At 36.6% G+C, this 16,670-nt stretch overlaps 1 protein-coding gene across 20 annotated transcripts in view; it reads left to right on the top strand.

Annotated features, from left to right (window-relative positions):
* TNRC6B (trinucleotide repeat containing adaptor 6B) overlaps positions 1 to 16,670 on the top strand; it is a 149,214-nt gene that overhangs the window by 64,244 nt on the left and 68,300 nt on the right. Inside the window, exon 1 of one of the 20 annotated variants that reach the window (XM_074871088.1) lies at positions 16,254 to 16,348. The exons of the other annotated variants lie outside the window; for them this stretch is intronic. Coding sequence (XP_074727189.1) covers positions 16,302 to 16,348 — 47 coding nt within the window. The 5' untranslated portion in view covers positions 16,254 to 16,301. Of the gene's footprint in view, positions 1 to 16,253; positions 16,349 to 16,670 lie in introns of those variants that run through there. 20 annotated transcript variants of the gene reach the window in all.

Here is a 16,670-nt window from a genome sequence, read left to right as displayed (position 1 = left end):
GTTTATGCTCAGCCTTTTGCAGAACAATTCATAGGGAGGATGATTTGATCACAACGTACAAGTGAATTTTGGTATTTTAATACTTGGAAATTCTAATCTGGTAACTCTCTGGATTTTTTTCCATGCTATTTTGCCTCTTACTGGAGAGAGTTTGAGCACAATAAAAATGAAAATGGATACCTTCTATATGCAGAGGAGGGGAAGGCAGAAGGAACCAAAACTGACATCCTTTCTGTTCATACATGCATCAAAAACTGGTAGTCCTGCAAATCAGGAAATAGTAATTAGATAACTTGATCCCCATGTGAATTTTTAAAAATGTATTCTTCTGTATTCTAGTTAAGACTATATAAATAAACCTTCCCTATTCCGTTAGGCTTTACTGCGGTACTATTAGTGTTATTACCCTGCTATTTTATTCAAGGGAGCTTCTGTGGTAAATATTTAAAAAAAAAAAAAATTTAAAACTGGTTAAAAAATATACAGCACACGGAAATGGAGGATATCCTATTTAGGTTATACATATGTCAATCTATATGTAGCTCTAATTTTCTTTGTGGATGTCCTTACAAGTTCATGTGCACTGGTTGGAATCTAAATGTTCAAATTGCCTGTAAAAATACTTGGTTAACCTGAAGTAAAACCCCAAAAGCTTTTTTTGAACCTAGTGTAAAAAAATGCTCTAGCTGGTGCTACAGAAGTCAATTGTAGCAATATCAATGGGAATTTTAAATAAATAGCCCTGTATTAGTCACATAAATTTTCTGTCCTTTGCAGGTACTGTTCAGATTATCTGTTTGATACATCTCAACCAGACCAAACAATGCTGAGAGAGAGAAAGTGGACAAGGCATTAGGGTTATTTTTGTTTTATTTTGTCTTTACCCATGTCCTGTAATCCTATTCAAAACAGATCTAGATTACCCTGGCAGGAATTTTTGCTAACCAATATACTGGCCTTACTGTAGTATTCATGACTGCTTCATCTGATGGAAACACACTGATGGTAGTGTGGTATAGGAAACTAAAAGCAAAATCTCATCTGGGTAACGATTTAATCTTCCTAATAAGTTGTTTAGATGTACTTCTTCATGATGGTATTTCTCTAACTTTCTAGGGTTTAATCAGCAAACATGTTTTGAAAACCACTGAATTACACTGGAAAGTTTTAGTAAATGACCTGGGATGGGAGAACCTTTGTCTTACATGCAAGTAGTTATTCAGCAGTTTGAACCAGCTTAGTCATCCTTGTGCAAAAGCTATCTGAATTAACATTTACACCACCTCATCTTTGCATGGTAGCTATTCTGGAACGGCTGCTTCTGATGAAGTCCTTGAGTGACTGTTTTTATCACAAAGTAACACATTATTCTGGATTAATTTACTCTGCTGTTGTGTTAATTGGGAGACAGTTTTGCTTTACATCTACCACTTTCTACAAATACATTCTATGTCCTGATACAGAAAAACTGTAGGAAGTGTGTTCTTACCAGATTTCAGGTAAAACAAGGTGAAAAAGCCAAAAGCAGGTGAAGGCTAAACTTTGAGAGTCTAGGATTTGTATTGGCAGCTTAACATACCATAAAGCTACAGTTGCTTAGTTCTTTAAGCTAGCTCTCTGTGGTTAGGTCATTAATAACTGAACAGGTTAATTTTTGGAAAGTCAGCCTGTTTTGATAAGGTTCTGGGACAAGGTTTTTTCCAGGGTGGATTTAAAGGCAGTGTATACTTTTTTTAAAGGTGATGAGCTGTGTTTGTGTGGTTGGATCTTTGGCGTTCAGGAAAAACTGAAGTTAGCTAGTGTCAGTCTCCATTACATTCTGCTTCAGTCTAGATAATGTGAAGTGAAACTCTTCTACAATAGACTCGCAAGTATATGGTCAGCTTAAGTTCATGTAACTTCCCTTGATCTTTTTCTTAAGAAAACTTGTCTTTTAAATGATGTTTCAGCTAATGCTAGGTAACTTGATTAAGCTTACGTCCTTCTTCCCCTTCACATTCCTAGGCCATTTTTCTATTGTTAAAGTAATATTCTAAAATGCTAAGTTTTGTAACTGCTTTAGCTTGAGCATTGCATGCCCTGTGCATTTAACGTTAAGCTGTTAAAACAGACTTCATCACTGGCTCAGGGGGTTAATAAGAACAAGGTTGTAGGTGGTTCTGCATGGTAAGATTAAATATAGCAGTTTCATACTGTTTTTTAACAAACTTTGAAATAATTGTTTTTCAACTTACACAAATATCAAAAGATGTAGTATCATGTATGTATGTATATACATATATGTAATATGCATGTTGACAGTTAATGCAGTTAAAAACTGCACGGTATCAGCTGACACATGGAGATGTCTTAGTGGGCCTCAGGCATTAAAGCCATAGCAAAAATTGCTCTTAAAGTCAATTTTGAGTTTTTTGTTTGGGAAGAGCCTGCACAAACAAAGCAAGTGCCATTCTGTAAGGTCAGTGTACGGTTGAAGAGGAGCAGCAGAAAAATTTAGAGGCTCTCTGAAGGCCACACAGAAAGTCAGTGGCAGAGCCAGGCTTGAACTCAGAAGTTCCTGGCTTGTGGCCTGGGGCTGAAGCCAGTTGTACACAGCTGTACTGAATTGTGAATAGAATAATGCTTTCTTTTTCTTTTATGGGAACAAAGCTGATTTAACTAAAATTATAATGTGGGTAAAAAGATGGAATTGTGTATTTCACCTTTTTCAAAATTTCAAACACCAGAAGTTCTGTTCTGTGTTAAATCTTGCTTTCAGCAGATGTGGATTTCAACCATACTCCTTGGTAAGTGAATGTAGCTGGGTCATAAATTGTAACAAATCGTGGTGCAGTGTCTTGAGGTCAGACTAAGGGCTTTTGCTGAGGATAAAGGAATTCGGGGCTTAAAAGCTGCTCTGCACACTACCTTGAGAAATACTAACATTACAAAAAAATTTCCCTGAAATGTACGTGATTTTTTTGATGTTTTAAAGTAGAAGTGAAAACCTAGGTCAGCGGTAATCTTCCTGAAGTAACTGTTTATTAAACTGAAATTCACTTTCTATATTTAACATTTGTGAGGTTTTTATTGAGACTTTAAACATTGTTATTCTTTAGTGCAGTATGAAAGAAGAGAGAACCTGCTGTAGGTTTGCAGACTGGTATCTTCTTCCTTCCTGAAGTAAAAACTTATCTTTGAGTACCTTTTCTTGCATGTATGTACAGTTTTGGTTATTTGAGGAGGTTTTGAGCTAAAATAATATTATAGAACGAACATCACAATTGCGAGTTATTTTTCTGTACTGTTAAAAATCTTGGCAAGGATTAGTAAATCCATTTTCAGAGTAAAAAGGACTTTCTTTTCTAGGTAAAATGTTATTAGTTCCAAGCTCTAGCAAAAAAGTAGAGTTTGGAGTGTTTTTTCTCAGGTACATTTGCTTTATCTGTGTACCATTTCTTGCTAACTGAGGCCCTATGCAAATACATAGTAAGGATATTTTCCCAAATTACTAACATGGAACCTAGCTAGAGAAAACAAACTATAAAAAAAACCCAAAACCCTAAACAAACAAAAAACACCTAAATGTTTTACTAGGAAGTAATTGTCATTTTGTTGAAAACAACAGAATTGTTGAAAACAACAGAATTGTTAAATAGTTCCAGAAAGAAATCCAGCTATTGAAAGTTTAACAATAAAATATTTCACTTCAGAGGCATCGAAGCACTTGAGCCCTCCTTTCTCTCATCTCCCCCACTCTGCAGTAGTGCCACAGTGTCTCCTGGTGTGTGCAGTGTGACTGTATCTCACTGTTGGGAAAGAATTGTTACTGAGTAGCTTGCACTTTGAGGCTGCATCTAAAAGTTTTCATTGGCAGTTAAGGAAAATCAGAATAATTTGGGCATTACAGTGGTCTACTTTTTTACTTGCTCTCCTCTTTTATACACCCTGCTAACTGAGCCAGATGGAAAATGCTTTCTGAGTTTCCCTTTCGGTTTCAGCTGTTCAGGTGTTTACAAGTCCCATTTCCCTTTGCTTGTGGCTTCGGAACACATTTAAACTGGATGTCTGTCAGGTTTGTTGCACAAGCCTGGGCCACTTTAGAGATTGACATTGTTGTGGCGGTTCTTGCTCTGTTCACGTATTACAGCTGGTAATATGTTGTAATTAAATTGTATAGTTCTTCCCAGCAGGTCTTCCATAAATTCTGTAACTATGTGGTGATGAGTGGATGCGTTTAGAGTAGAGTTCCTACCCAGTCACCACCTGAAACAGTGTTATGGATTAGATTCTTGCAGTGGTAAGTGGGAGACCCAGCTGAGCTTGTTTCATTCTGAGCTTTGTTGCCCCCTAATTTCAGTTGATAGAGACAGCTTCAGTGGCAGAATAAAGTTGTTCTTCCTCTCTTTAAAACAACATGTCAAGTTAAGAGCAAGTTTGTCAAAGGTCAGTTAGATACAAGGATGTTGTTTCCAGTGGTGCCCAGTGTTTTGTTTTGGTTTTTTTAATACTCTATAGAAAAAGTGTAAGAAAAAGGTGGTGACTCCTGGTACACTTCCCCATGTAAGTCAGCCACATGTACATTATGCTTACTGACTACCGTAGGTCCAGCTAGAACTTCCAGCATAGCACATGGATTTGATTAAAGGTCTGGTCCTTCACCTGAAATTTGAAATTTTAAATGCTTATGTGAGTGATTGAATTCTGCATCACTTTTACTATAAGGTCATGCTAGCCTTTTTGCTAGGTAGTATTGACCATTTTTTTAATACAGTGGCTTCAGAGAAAGATAGATGCTTGCATGGGCAGTATGCGTGGAAGCATCAATAAAATGACAAATTAGATTTGAGGTTCTAGTGTTCAAAGGGCTTTTCTTTCAGCAGGAAATAGTCTCCCACATCAGTTTATGCATTTTAACCTTCAACTTTATATAGCAGCAAACAGTTAACCTGTTTTATGCAGAGTCATTTTTCTTAAAGAGGATAGAGGAAAGGTTTAACTGAATAGATTAGAAATGCATTTTTTTTGTGAAACAGTGAGTATCTTACATTCCTGTCATGTATCATACACTGGGTTTGCACAGTGTCTAAAAAAGTTAAACTGCTCTGTTCCACATTCATGATACTCATTGGGGGTAGATAGGAAGAAGTAGCTGTTAAAGATAGGAGGAGTCTTCAGATCTAGTGTTAGCAGAGGTAAAAATTATTTTTGTTGCTGGAAACCTGCAGAACTTGCATTCAGCATACAGATTCATGTCTTAACTGGCTTTGATGTAGTTGTTTCTCTGGTAGGACTGATGTTGAAAAAGAGTGCGTATTTTTAACCTCTCAGAAGTAAAAAAGTCTGCTGTTTGAAAAATTGTAGTCTCTGAAAGTTTTATGCATTTCTTTGTGTCTTCTGACATCATTGCTGAACATGAGAAATGCGTGGTTTTCATTAAAAATGTTAATCTTACATAATGCAACAAGGCAAAAAGTACCTAAAAGTAGCAGATACTACTTGGGTTGGGAATTTAACAAGACAAATCAGCTTAGCCTTGAAACTTTAGAAATGTGTTAAATGGTAGATTTCACTTATCACTGTAATTTCCACCTCAGTTTTTCCCTTGTGACTTAAAGTTTTTATGTTCTGTGTACCATTGTGGTGGTGTTCTTTTGTAATCTCTTAGGTGGCAGTTCAGTGGTTTCCTCATTTTAGATTGTTTTCTGGATTACCTCTTGCTTTACAGTTTATTTCACTCTTCCATAGCAGAAGAGGAGAATGGTAGATGTCCAAAAGCTTAATCATAGCGATGTTGTATGTGGTTTGAAAGCTTCTGTCATCTTGGAATTTTTGTATGGTGAAGCAACTTTCTGATGTGAATTTCCATGTTGTGAAGGAATGTAAGATTTCCAGAACATAGATATTATAGATCTGACTTAGTTTACAAGAGAAATTTCTTCATTGATAGTAATGTATAGTTAATTTAAAAATACTTCCTTCTTGCTCCTTGAGTGACACTAGATTTTTCAAGTGAGACATATATCCAGTCCTCAGATTGATTATTTACTATTTTTTTACATTTCTAAGTTATCTTATGCTATTGTATTAAAAAATTAGATACTTAAATGGGATTGGAGTTAGACATTGATCTGGTACTGTATCTGTGAATGACATAAGCAGCAAGTAAAATTCATCACTTAGCTGTAAATTACCATTCCTGGAAAGAGACAAGAAATGATAACCCTCAATCAAGATTTCAAAAATCTTGTCTCTGCACTCAATACAAATAGGAGAAGCTCTCAGATGAGTAACTGCTGAGATTGGGCAGACAGCAATTCCACAGAAATAACAGCGTAGTTAAAAAATTCTTTCCCTGGTGGGAGACCATCCTTGGTTTAGACAAATGCCTGAGGATACAGTGAACACTTTTCACTTAAACCTTCTAATGTCTTTGTTTAAGAAATAAGGAAATGATTGTTTACTTAGCAATTAGTAAGGGTTTCATGTCTAGACTAGGTGGCTTAATCTATGCTTTATTTCCAGAAGGCATAAAATAAAGTTAACTTTTTTTAAAACTCAGCTAGGGAATGGCACCCAGTATCAGGACTATAAAAATGGATGAATCAAAAATAGCTTATTGAATTATTGAACGTGAGAGGTGGCAGTCATCTCTGCCTATTAATGGACTGTTTCCTAGAGCTTCTTTTGTTTCTACCTCATAACTATGGTGGGTAGTTAATTTTAAATAGGCTGTTAAACAGGTGTTACTGTATGACCTGCAGAATATTGTTTTCCACATTCTCATTCCTTTTGGAATGAAGAAGAGACATTTCTACGTTTTTCTAAGTTAACACTATATGAGTGTCTCGGGTCATGTGCACTGATTGCAGGTAAGATGCACTACTGTGTTTAGCAAAGGCTTGTGTTTTCCCATTTAAATCGGGAAGGCATGTGATTTAGGGTGACAGTACTTCATTGTGATGCAGTGGCTGTTACTTGCAATGGTTTTGTCCATGTAACTTTCCAGTAACTTTTGGCTTTATTTATTACTTTTAGGAAGAAACATGTGACTAAACAGTAGTATTTCTAGTGTTAACCATGGTCTTAACCTGATTTATCCTCTGAGTGGTCTCTTTTTAAAAACGTGTTTATCATTAGGCAGTTGCAGTTTTCTGTGATCTTAAAGCTCTTGACTGAACTTTTAATATCCTTCCTGATAATGCTTCCTAGGGAGAACTGACAGCTGTTTCTTATCCTTCCAAACATAGTTTGCCAAAAAACAAGTTAAAAATATTAAAAAACAAACAGCACCACCCCCACCCTGCAAACAAAAAGAAGCATTGAGGTGTTTACTTAGAAATTCTTGTTTTTCCCTATTGTATCAGTTAATGGAAGCAAGTAATTAAAAACATGAGGAGAAATTAGAAATTACAGGGTTTGAGATGCTGTAAACTTTCAGAGGCACTTCTACACTTCTGTACAAGCAGTATATGCCAATACATTGTGCTTGTAGACATGAAAAAAAGGGGGGTGAGGTTTTTTTCTTTGCTATATATGGAAACTGATTTTTATTAGCTTTCTGAAGTATATTGTACATGTTTTCCTAGGAGATTCCTAAAACAGAAGGAATTTTCCTTGGTACATATTCAGTCATATCATAAAACGTAAACCTATGATATCATATGCTTAGAAATTTAGTGTTGTCCTTTAGAATTATTGTTAAAGAATTTGTTCTTCAGAAGGAAAGAAGGGTGCACAGCTAATAATGTCAAATCAAGCATTCTGCAATTAATTGTTCTTCAAAAACACAGCAGCAATTTTAGGTCTTCGATATTTAGGAAACTGTATAGCAATGCAACTTTTACTTACTTGTTGGTTGTCCGTGTCTTCCCCCTACTGTTTTTGACAATATCTTGGGCGTATAGCAAACCACTAGATTCCAGAGAATGTTGGTTGGTATGATACTGTTGATTCAGGACAGTGATGGGTGTTCCATATGAATGAAGAATTCACAGTTGCAGATAGACGAAAATAATGTTCTAGGTAATGAAGAGTGCAGCTGGTGTTTGTAGATGCTGCATGCCTTGGTGAGGTATTTGGTTCTTTCTGTCATTTTGAGGTCTTAAGTAATCACTTTCTTTGAATGCCAGATCAAAATGATCACATCTTCTCTGTGTCCTCAAAACTCAAGAGATTATTTAAGGAGACAAGTTTGGAGAGGCTTTGAATTTTTTGGCTTGCTTAAGTAACTTCATGAGGAAGGGTTATTAGTTTCTTGTAGTTCAAAACAAGTCATGTCTTGCATTTGCAGTCTTTTGTTGTTTTCGTTTTTCCTGTTTCCTACACACAGTTTCTTTACAATTCTCTAGTTTTCATTCTGTGTGCCAATGAATAATTTCAGCTTACATCTTAGTCACATGAGTCATGACATAAAGTATTGTGTTGTGGTGTTTTGAATAATAATTTATCGATCTCACTTTTGAATGGAAAATGACTAATGAAAAGGATGGGCAGCTGGTTGCAGTGAGAAGGGTGAGAAGCACGCATTTGGCAAACAAACGCTTCTGTACCAGGCTCTGCAAAGAATCTGTGTGCTCAACACATTTGAAGATTCCCTAAGAGTCAAACAGTCATTTTTCAGTGCTCCTGAGGTCTTACTGCTTTTAAACTAGGTATCAAGTCTAGCATATCTCTTTATTTTGAGCAAACTGCACTAGAATAGAGTTCAGGTTTTTTTATTGACTGAGAATGTATCAAATTCCGTAGTAAAACCTACACCTTTATTCACTTATATTTTATGAACTGTTAAGTCTCATGTTTTGGCCTTCAGAATGTCTGTAGCAATGCAGCAAGGAGAGGACTTCATGCACTTGCAATTTACCTGGTTTCTTGAGCAGTGTCTGCAGTCTCTCATCCTCACTGAGGCTTTAATGAGACCTGATCCCTGCCTGTCTGCCTTTACAGCAGGTGCAATACACAGAACAGGAGGGCACGGTCTGTTGATAAAATTGCTCACTTCAGTGTCATCTATACACCTTACAAGTATCACTCCATCATATGAATGGTGGTGTGCATCTGATTCTAAAAGCCTGTTAAAGGAGACAGCTGACTTGATTTAATTTATCAAGATTATTTTTATTAGTGTTTAAATCTTCATACAAAAGTAGGGAGGGAGGAAGTTTGTTAGTTTGTGTATTGTAAAGAGTATATCTTGAAATGCATGCCAAAGTTGATGTGTGACAGGACAGTCTATTTTAATTATATACCTGGAAGTGATAAATGTATTTAAGTGGGGTTTTTTTGTTGTGAAACACCTAGCTTAAAATTTAGCACTGCTGTTTCACCAGATTTTAGGTTTTCATCACCTGTAATTACCCTGTAAGCAACAAATATTGAACAGTAGCCTTGTGAAATAGGGTGTTTTAGTGATACAGTATTTACTGTATCTCTGTAGTACTGGCATAGCAAGTCCTGACTTTATTGTTGTCTGCAGTGGAATCTTGATGACCCTAAGTACAACCATGATCTGTAACAGTATAGTTCAAATTCTATTTTTTCTATTCATGTGGTCCTCCATGACTTACAGAGTGTCTCTTAAAAGTGTGAGAATGTGCTGCAACACAATTACACGTTTTGCATGAGATATCCATTAGACATAATAATAGATAAAAGCTAGGGATTGGCAGCTTTGCATATATAATAAAACTGTTGAGAACTAAGTGCACTGAAAAATGGTTCTGACTGATCGTTAGAACCAAAGCATAAATGTGGCAATACTGTATTGTAACGAAAGGATCATATATTTCTGCTTTTCTGGATTTGAACAGTTACTTGTCTGATGGTTATGTCTGCTCTCCTGACAAATAGATCTACTACGTACACTACTACCACTGTTTGCATAAAGCTTCTGTGGCTGCAGACTAAAAGGTTGCTCTCTCTTTGGTTCCAAGTACATTTGGACACAACTCAGCAGTATTTGATCTTGAACTTGGTCATACTTCTAAGTGGCAATGAGTTGATTAGGATCTTTAAGACCTTTTTGTTGAAGGTTGGGTGACTAGTTTAACCCAGGAAAACTCAGCAACTTTTGGGCTGTTAATTTCCAAGGAATTACTGGGGGTGGTGAGTGGAACACCATTTACTGAGGCCTAGCTGTTAAATCTCATCAGTCCTCTGTTAAAGGCGTAATGTTTAAATGATAACATAAACTATGTTAATGAGCTGTTGTCCCATGTAAGAGGGAAGAAAAATTGCTTCATGGGATGAAAGCCATATATCAAATATAATGCTGAATTGTTCTCTGGTTTTGTGCTGCATGAGAACTTGGGATATAACTATGATAGTGATACATACCTTCATTGCCCAGAGAGTAAGTTTCTGCTGCCTGATTATGTCCTTTTAAAAGGGTTAAAAAAAAAAAAAAAAAAAAAATCACCAAACCTAAAACCTCAATTCAGGCATTCATTCCATGGTCAAAAGAAAAACATACTTTGTAACTTAAAACACAAAACAAAAACCTGTTTTTCATTTGGCCAACTCTTTGTCAGCCTTCATTGAATCTTGCTATTTTGGTGGGAAGTAAAACTTGTGTTTGAGCTGTTTTTTAAAAAAACAACATCAACAAAAAACCCCAACCAACAAAACAAAACAAAAACCCCCAAACAAACAAAAACCCAAAAAGCTGCTGGATTGAAATATGAATTATACAGTTTTTCATTTAATTTCTTTATTGACATTGTAACAACAAAGTCCCTTTTTCCAATCTGCAAATGTTTTTAGTGCAACTTGATTTGTTTTGTCTTATGTAGAAGACAGTAGTCTTTCTCCAAAGCAAAAGTATTCTTCACAGCCATATGGATGTGATTCTCAAACTAATTCAAAAGGGAATTTTTGCAGGAGCTCACAGCTTGTCACCTTTGTGGTCTTTTCGGTAGGGTAAGAGGAATTTAAGAAAATTTTAGATAATTGATCTCACTCCTGTCATTGGAGTCTGCAAACGTGACAGCACATAGAAGCAAATCAACTTTGGTATGTTTTAACATGGTTGGCTTTCATACTAGAACTATGCATGTTACAGATTGGTGTCTCATGATGCTTGTGGTCATTGGAAAGAGTAAATAATTGTAAAGGAGTAATGTTTTTAGCAGGTCAGGTGTGGACATGTTAAGTTGTAAGATCACTGAAAAACTTGATTAAGTGATGACTACAATATAATTTGCTGAAAACATTCCTTTTGGACTCAGAAGGGTTATTTTAACTTTAAATTTGAACTGTTTCCTGGGTTTGGAGGAAGCCAAACTTCATGTCTTCATGAGAATGCTGCGTGAAATTCAGTGTGATGTTTGCAGGATTGAGCGTGATTGAGACTTTATAGCAATGTATTGACAATCAAGGGCTGTACAGTTCACATCACATTTAGAGTATTAATTATATCTTTGTTTCTAATGGAGTGCTTCTTAATGGTAAGAGCCATTTATTCTCCATACTGCTGACTTGTCCTATGACTTTGAACATAGGTGATTTATTCCTTGCTTGGGTTTACTCATGTGCAAGATTAAGTTTTACATACTACTTAGCGTTGTTGCAATGCTTAATTAATATTTATAAAGACCTTTGACATCCTGTGATGAAAGGAGCTGTGCAGTGTTCAGTAGTGGTATTATTTTATTAGTGAAAATGCAGGAGGAGTCAGGAGGATACCAGTTTTTAATTCAGAGTGAGCAATGGAGTCATTCTGTAACCTTGAGCAGGTCATGCAGTCTCTTGTTTTGTAACATATCCTGGGAAAGCTCTGTGTTGTGCGGCATGTGTTATTAAATGTCATCCTTCCCTCCCCCAAGTTAATTCTAAATGAAAAAAAAAAAGTACACCATTTCCCTGAGCTGCTAAACATAGCTGGTATTTCTTAAGGAAATATATCGTTAAAAGTAGCAGAGGGTGAGAAGGTAGTGGATGTAACAGTTGCATTTTAGAGTCAGTATGAGAACTTAAATATGTTTTATCTAGTCATAGACCAGACTGAATTTTGCCTGTTACAGACCTGTTTCTCATTAAAGTTCAGTGTGTACTGTGCTTAACTGCAGCTTCACTGTGAAATGAGTGTGTATAATCTTTATCGCATTCTAAGAACTCACTCACTAATCCATGGTATTCAGCTGGTAAACAAGTTCTTACTTCAGTCTGAGTACTGTCTGTATTTGAGCTTTGTGATTGCCAAGATTGATAATCAGCTCTTATAGCATCTAGTACTTGGCTATTACATAACAATATACATATCCATCTCTTGTGTGGTTTTCCCCTCATCTGACAGAGGAAGGTTATGATTATACACTGTCATTAAAATTACAAGATACCGATGAACTTCTGAAAAGTATACATCTATTTAAGGCTTAGCCAGCTAAACATTTGTCTAATTATATAAGGCACAGTAGCATTAAATGAAGTTGTTTGCTATGCTTCATGCATGCAAATACAGGGTTTTAGGTTTTTGTTTCACACAAGATGCCACATTTTAATTTTACTCATTGCACAAAACACATAAATATGGTTTAAAAAAGTACTTTAGGAAGGAACCAACTTGCCCAGTGAAGTGTGATAAGGCATAGCCAAATGCAAGTGCTGGTTTGTGCATGTGCATTATGGTGCATTCAAATTGAAGGCACCTGGATCTTTGTCCTGCTTTATTGCAGTCTGGTTGTACAGTTTGTTCCTGAGGGCTTTTTACTTACCTTTAGTCCTGCTTCAACTTTCAGTTCAGCTGGCATAAGGATGAAGAGGAATAGTGTTTGTCTCTGCTGAGGATAAACAATGATTTATAGTCATCAAGAACAGCAATTACCGGAGGGCAGTGGGGGAGTTCTTCATATAACCCGTTATGAGCCATAATTTACAGAGCATGCTTAGTAGTAATGGGATATCAAGAATTTACCTGTCCAACTCCAGATGAATATATTGAACATATGCAGATAGTTTTGTTTGAAGAGACAGTAATTTGGCAAGATTTATAAAGCGTTTCCCAGACCTGCAAAATATGTTACTTAGTTTTCCTTCTGCCTTTAGTTTAGGCTTCCTGATAGGGATCATGACAGTCCTGAAACTTTGTAACTGAATACTTGCAGGAAGTAACTGAATGAATTTTCTTACCTGTTAAAAATAAATATTGCCACAGGCAATAACTGGAGTAGAAAATACAAACCTTAAATATCTTTGCCAAGAAAACCTGAGCAAGCAGTTAAGAGTTGGGGTTTTTTATGTATTAGAAGTTCAAGCCACCTTAACTTGATGGTTCTTCCAGCTTGGCCTACAACAGATGAATAATAAGTTTATATGTAAAACCTTGTTCTTAACTTCCCACTGATGAAATACCTTTTTGCTTTAGTATTTTGATTTAGTATAATTAAAATAATGACTTACAGTTTGATAAATGTTATTTTTATTACTACAGTGCCCTGAAGCACTGTATGTGGAAAACTTTTACAATATTGTACAGATCTTGGAGGTATGTAATGTGTTTGTCAGGCTATTAATTACCTTGCAATAAAGTGTTTTTGTTTTTATACCAAGTGAATTTAGAGCATTTCTTTGGAAACTGAATAAAAGTAAACAGGTTGCTTATAAAATGAAGTATAAATTATACCATTCTGATGCTGTGAGGGTATCCTTATATTATCCCCAGACAGGTAAAATTCCAAGAACCTCATCATTCAGTAGAAGCTGATTTTAAGCAGGATGCTTCTGTCTGGGTTTGGTTGGTTGGTTTGGGGTTGTTTTTCTTTTAGTAATTTAACTGTTGCTAAATAGAAACTGCTTCATTCATACATATATTTCAGGTTTTTTCTTGATTCATCCTGAAGTGCCATACCATGAAAGTTAAGAAAACCTCCAATATCTTAGTGTGTTAAACCGCAACAATAACACTATAATGTGCTATTATGTAATGTTTTCTTTATTTCCACCTTCCCCTAAAACTCTCTGTCCTGTATCTCCAGATAGTTTGGATCTTTACCAGGCTGGCTTTTAGGTGTCCTTTTTTTTTTAAATGACTGAGGAACACAAATATAAAAATGTCAGTCATAATCTAAGAAATGCTGTCAAAGGATTCTGTATTTTCTTACTGCCGACATGGCCTGTGCTGGTGGCACAAATGATGCTCTGGCAGAAAATGTTTCATTTAATTAAACTATATTATACTTTCTCAGTATTATTTCTGAAATGTCACATTCTGACATTAAAACAAATGTCATAATTGTTGTGCATGCTGTGGCATAGTTACCATAGCAAATACATTAGTTTCTTGGGACTTTTTTTAGTGTTAAAAAATAATTCTATTCTTGGCATTTAAGACAGAAGTTTGTAATTCAAGAAGGTACAGAGCTGCTCTTGTTAAAATTAAAGTTTACACCATAGTCAGGAGTTGGCATTTGCGTTTTAACTGTAGTCAGAAGATTTTTTTATAGCATTTCTTATACGTGGCTACAAGAATGTGTTAAGGTGTCAGTAATGCTCATTGACTTCACTTGTGTCACAATTTGTAACCAGTTCAAAGCCCCAATGAGGCATTGGTAAAGCTTCCAGTAGAGCTTTGAACTTGACTTGTGGAGTTGATCTGGACTGCAAAATGCAGTGGTGTACTGATACAGACACCTGAAGTGGAGGATAGCTGATTTAGGGATTTCTGCTGTAGTTCTTCTACAGAAGATGTATCTGTGATTAGTTCCCTGCTTACTGGACCACTAAGTACAGAAATACTTGTTCATTCTAGGATTCCAGAGCTGGATTTCCAGAGTCAGTGATACAGACTTGGTTATGGTCAGCGATGCAAAGTCCACTGGCATCTGGGCACTATGGTGCCCCATGGGAGTCAACACTGGGCTGATAACGTTCAACATCTATATTAACGACGTGGTCAGTGGGATGGAATGTACCCTCAGCATGTTTGCAGATGCTCCTAAACTGGGCTGAGTGGTTGACACCTCTGGAGGGTAAGAATGCTGTTCAGGAGGACCTCAGTAGGCTGGAGAAAATGGTCTGATGGAAACATCTTGAAATTGAACAAATGTAAATGGAAAATACTGCACCTGGGGCAAAATAACCCTGTGCTATAGCATGGGTTAGGCATCCACTGACTAGAAAGTAGCTCTGCAGAAAAACACCTGAAGGCTCTGACAAAGAAAAGTAGAATGTGAGTCAGCAAGGTGTCCTGGCTCTTAAGAAATCAGCCACGTGTTGGGCTGTATTAGCAAGGGTATATAGCCAATGGGTCAAGAGAAGTGATTCTTCTCTATTCAACACTTAGAAGTCCACCTTTGACACACAGTGTCCAGTTTTGGCTCTCATACAGGAAAGACACATATTAAATGGCTACTGAGATGATTAGTGTTCTGGAGCACATCTTGCACAAGTAGAGGCTGGGAGAACTGGATTTGTTCAGCCTTAGAAATAGAAGGCTAAGGGAGTAATGTTACTGCTGTCTTCAGCTGCTTAATGAGAGCGTATAGAGAGCCAGACTCTTCCTGGAGGTGGTGCACAGTGGTAAAACAAGAGAGAGCAAACACAAGTTGCAGAAAAGAAATTCTGATTAGATATGGGGGGAGGCAAATGTAATGGGAGTAGTAAAAAAAAAAAAAAAGTGGAAAAAGTGCTCCACAGTGATGGTAGTGTCTCTATCCTTGGAGACAACTCAGAATGTGACTAGGTCCTGAGCAGCCTGCTTGATGATGGCTCTGCTCTGAGTGTGGGGTTAGACCAGACTCCACGTGACTTCCAGAGGTTCCTTCAGTCAGAATTATTTGTGATTCTGATGGTGAGACCACTAAGAATGTCATGTATCTAGCATAGAAGGCGTCACTTAGTTCCAAAAGATGAATTGGTTTAAAAAATAAAAAATTTAAAAAACAACCTGGAAAAGACTGTTTAGGGAGGAGGTTCTGCGTAACTTTTTTCTGTTAGTTTTCAAATGAAAGGATTTTTTTCTCCTGATGTGCAAGCCATTTGAGATTATAAAACTGGTAGAGTTTACATCTCTTAAGCTTCTAATACAAAGCAATACTGGCAAATACTTGTGTATACTCTGCTTGCAGATGAATAAGCAATCCTTTAACTGACACCTGGGACTTTTCCAAATAGCCTGTGTTCGTTTCAAACTCTGTGTTGTATGGCGAAGTAGGATGCTTGAAGTATTTCTGTATGCACAGTGAGGTAGAAAAAATGTTCTTCTTGGATGATGTAGTGAAAAGAAGCGTTTCACATGCAAAGGAAAGTTCAGCAGCAGCTCCCTGAGAGTGGTCATCTGTCCAGAGCTTTGACATCCCACACACACTCACCCACCAATAATTGCAGAAATGAAAGGACTTGGCTTAATCGAAGATACAGAGAAATATTTTGCCAGGTAGTCTGTCATCATCTCTGCTGAAATTACGGCTTTAGCAAGAATTAGGGTTTGAAAAAGTACATGTTACCAAGATAGATCATTTGTAGTGGAACATAGATCTCAACTGTACTTCTTGAGGATTGCCAGCTCTTCCCTTGTCAAAAAACTGACTTGTTTCTCTCTCAGCCTGTAGCAGACACAGGTTCTTCATTGAGATTTCATTGTGGTAGCTGTTATCCATTTAATGTTTCATATTGTTGCTTATTCATTTCTCATATTTTTTGTGGCTTTCAGAACTACAGAGATATTTTTGTTGGTAAACAGTTGTAGATAATGGGGC

This window comes from Strix uralensis, chromosome 5, assembly GCF_047716275.1.
Source record: "Strix uralensis isolate ZFMK-TIS-50842 chromosome 5, bStrUra1, whole genome shotgun sequence".
In the NCBI taxonomy this organism is placed as follows: Eukaryota; Metazoa; Chordata; class Aves; order Strigiformes; family Strigidae; genus Strix; species Strix uralensis.
This window is presented reverse-complemented; position numbering and strand designations above follow the sequence as displayed.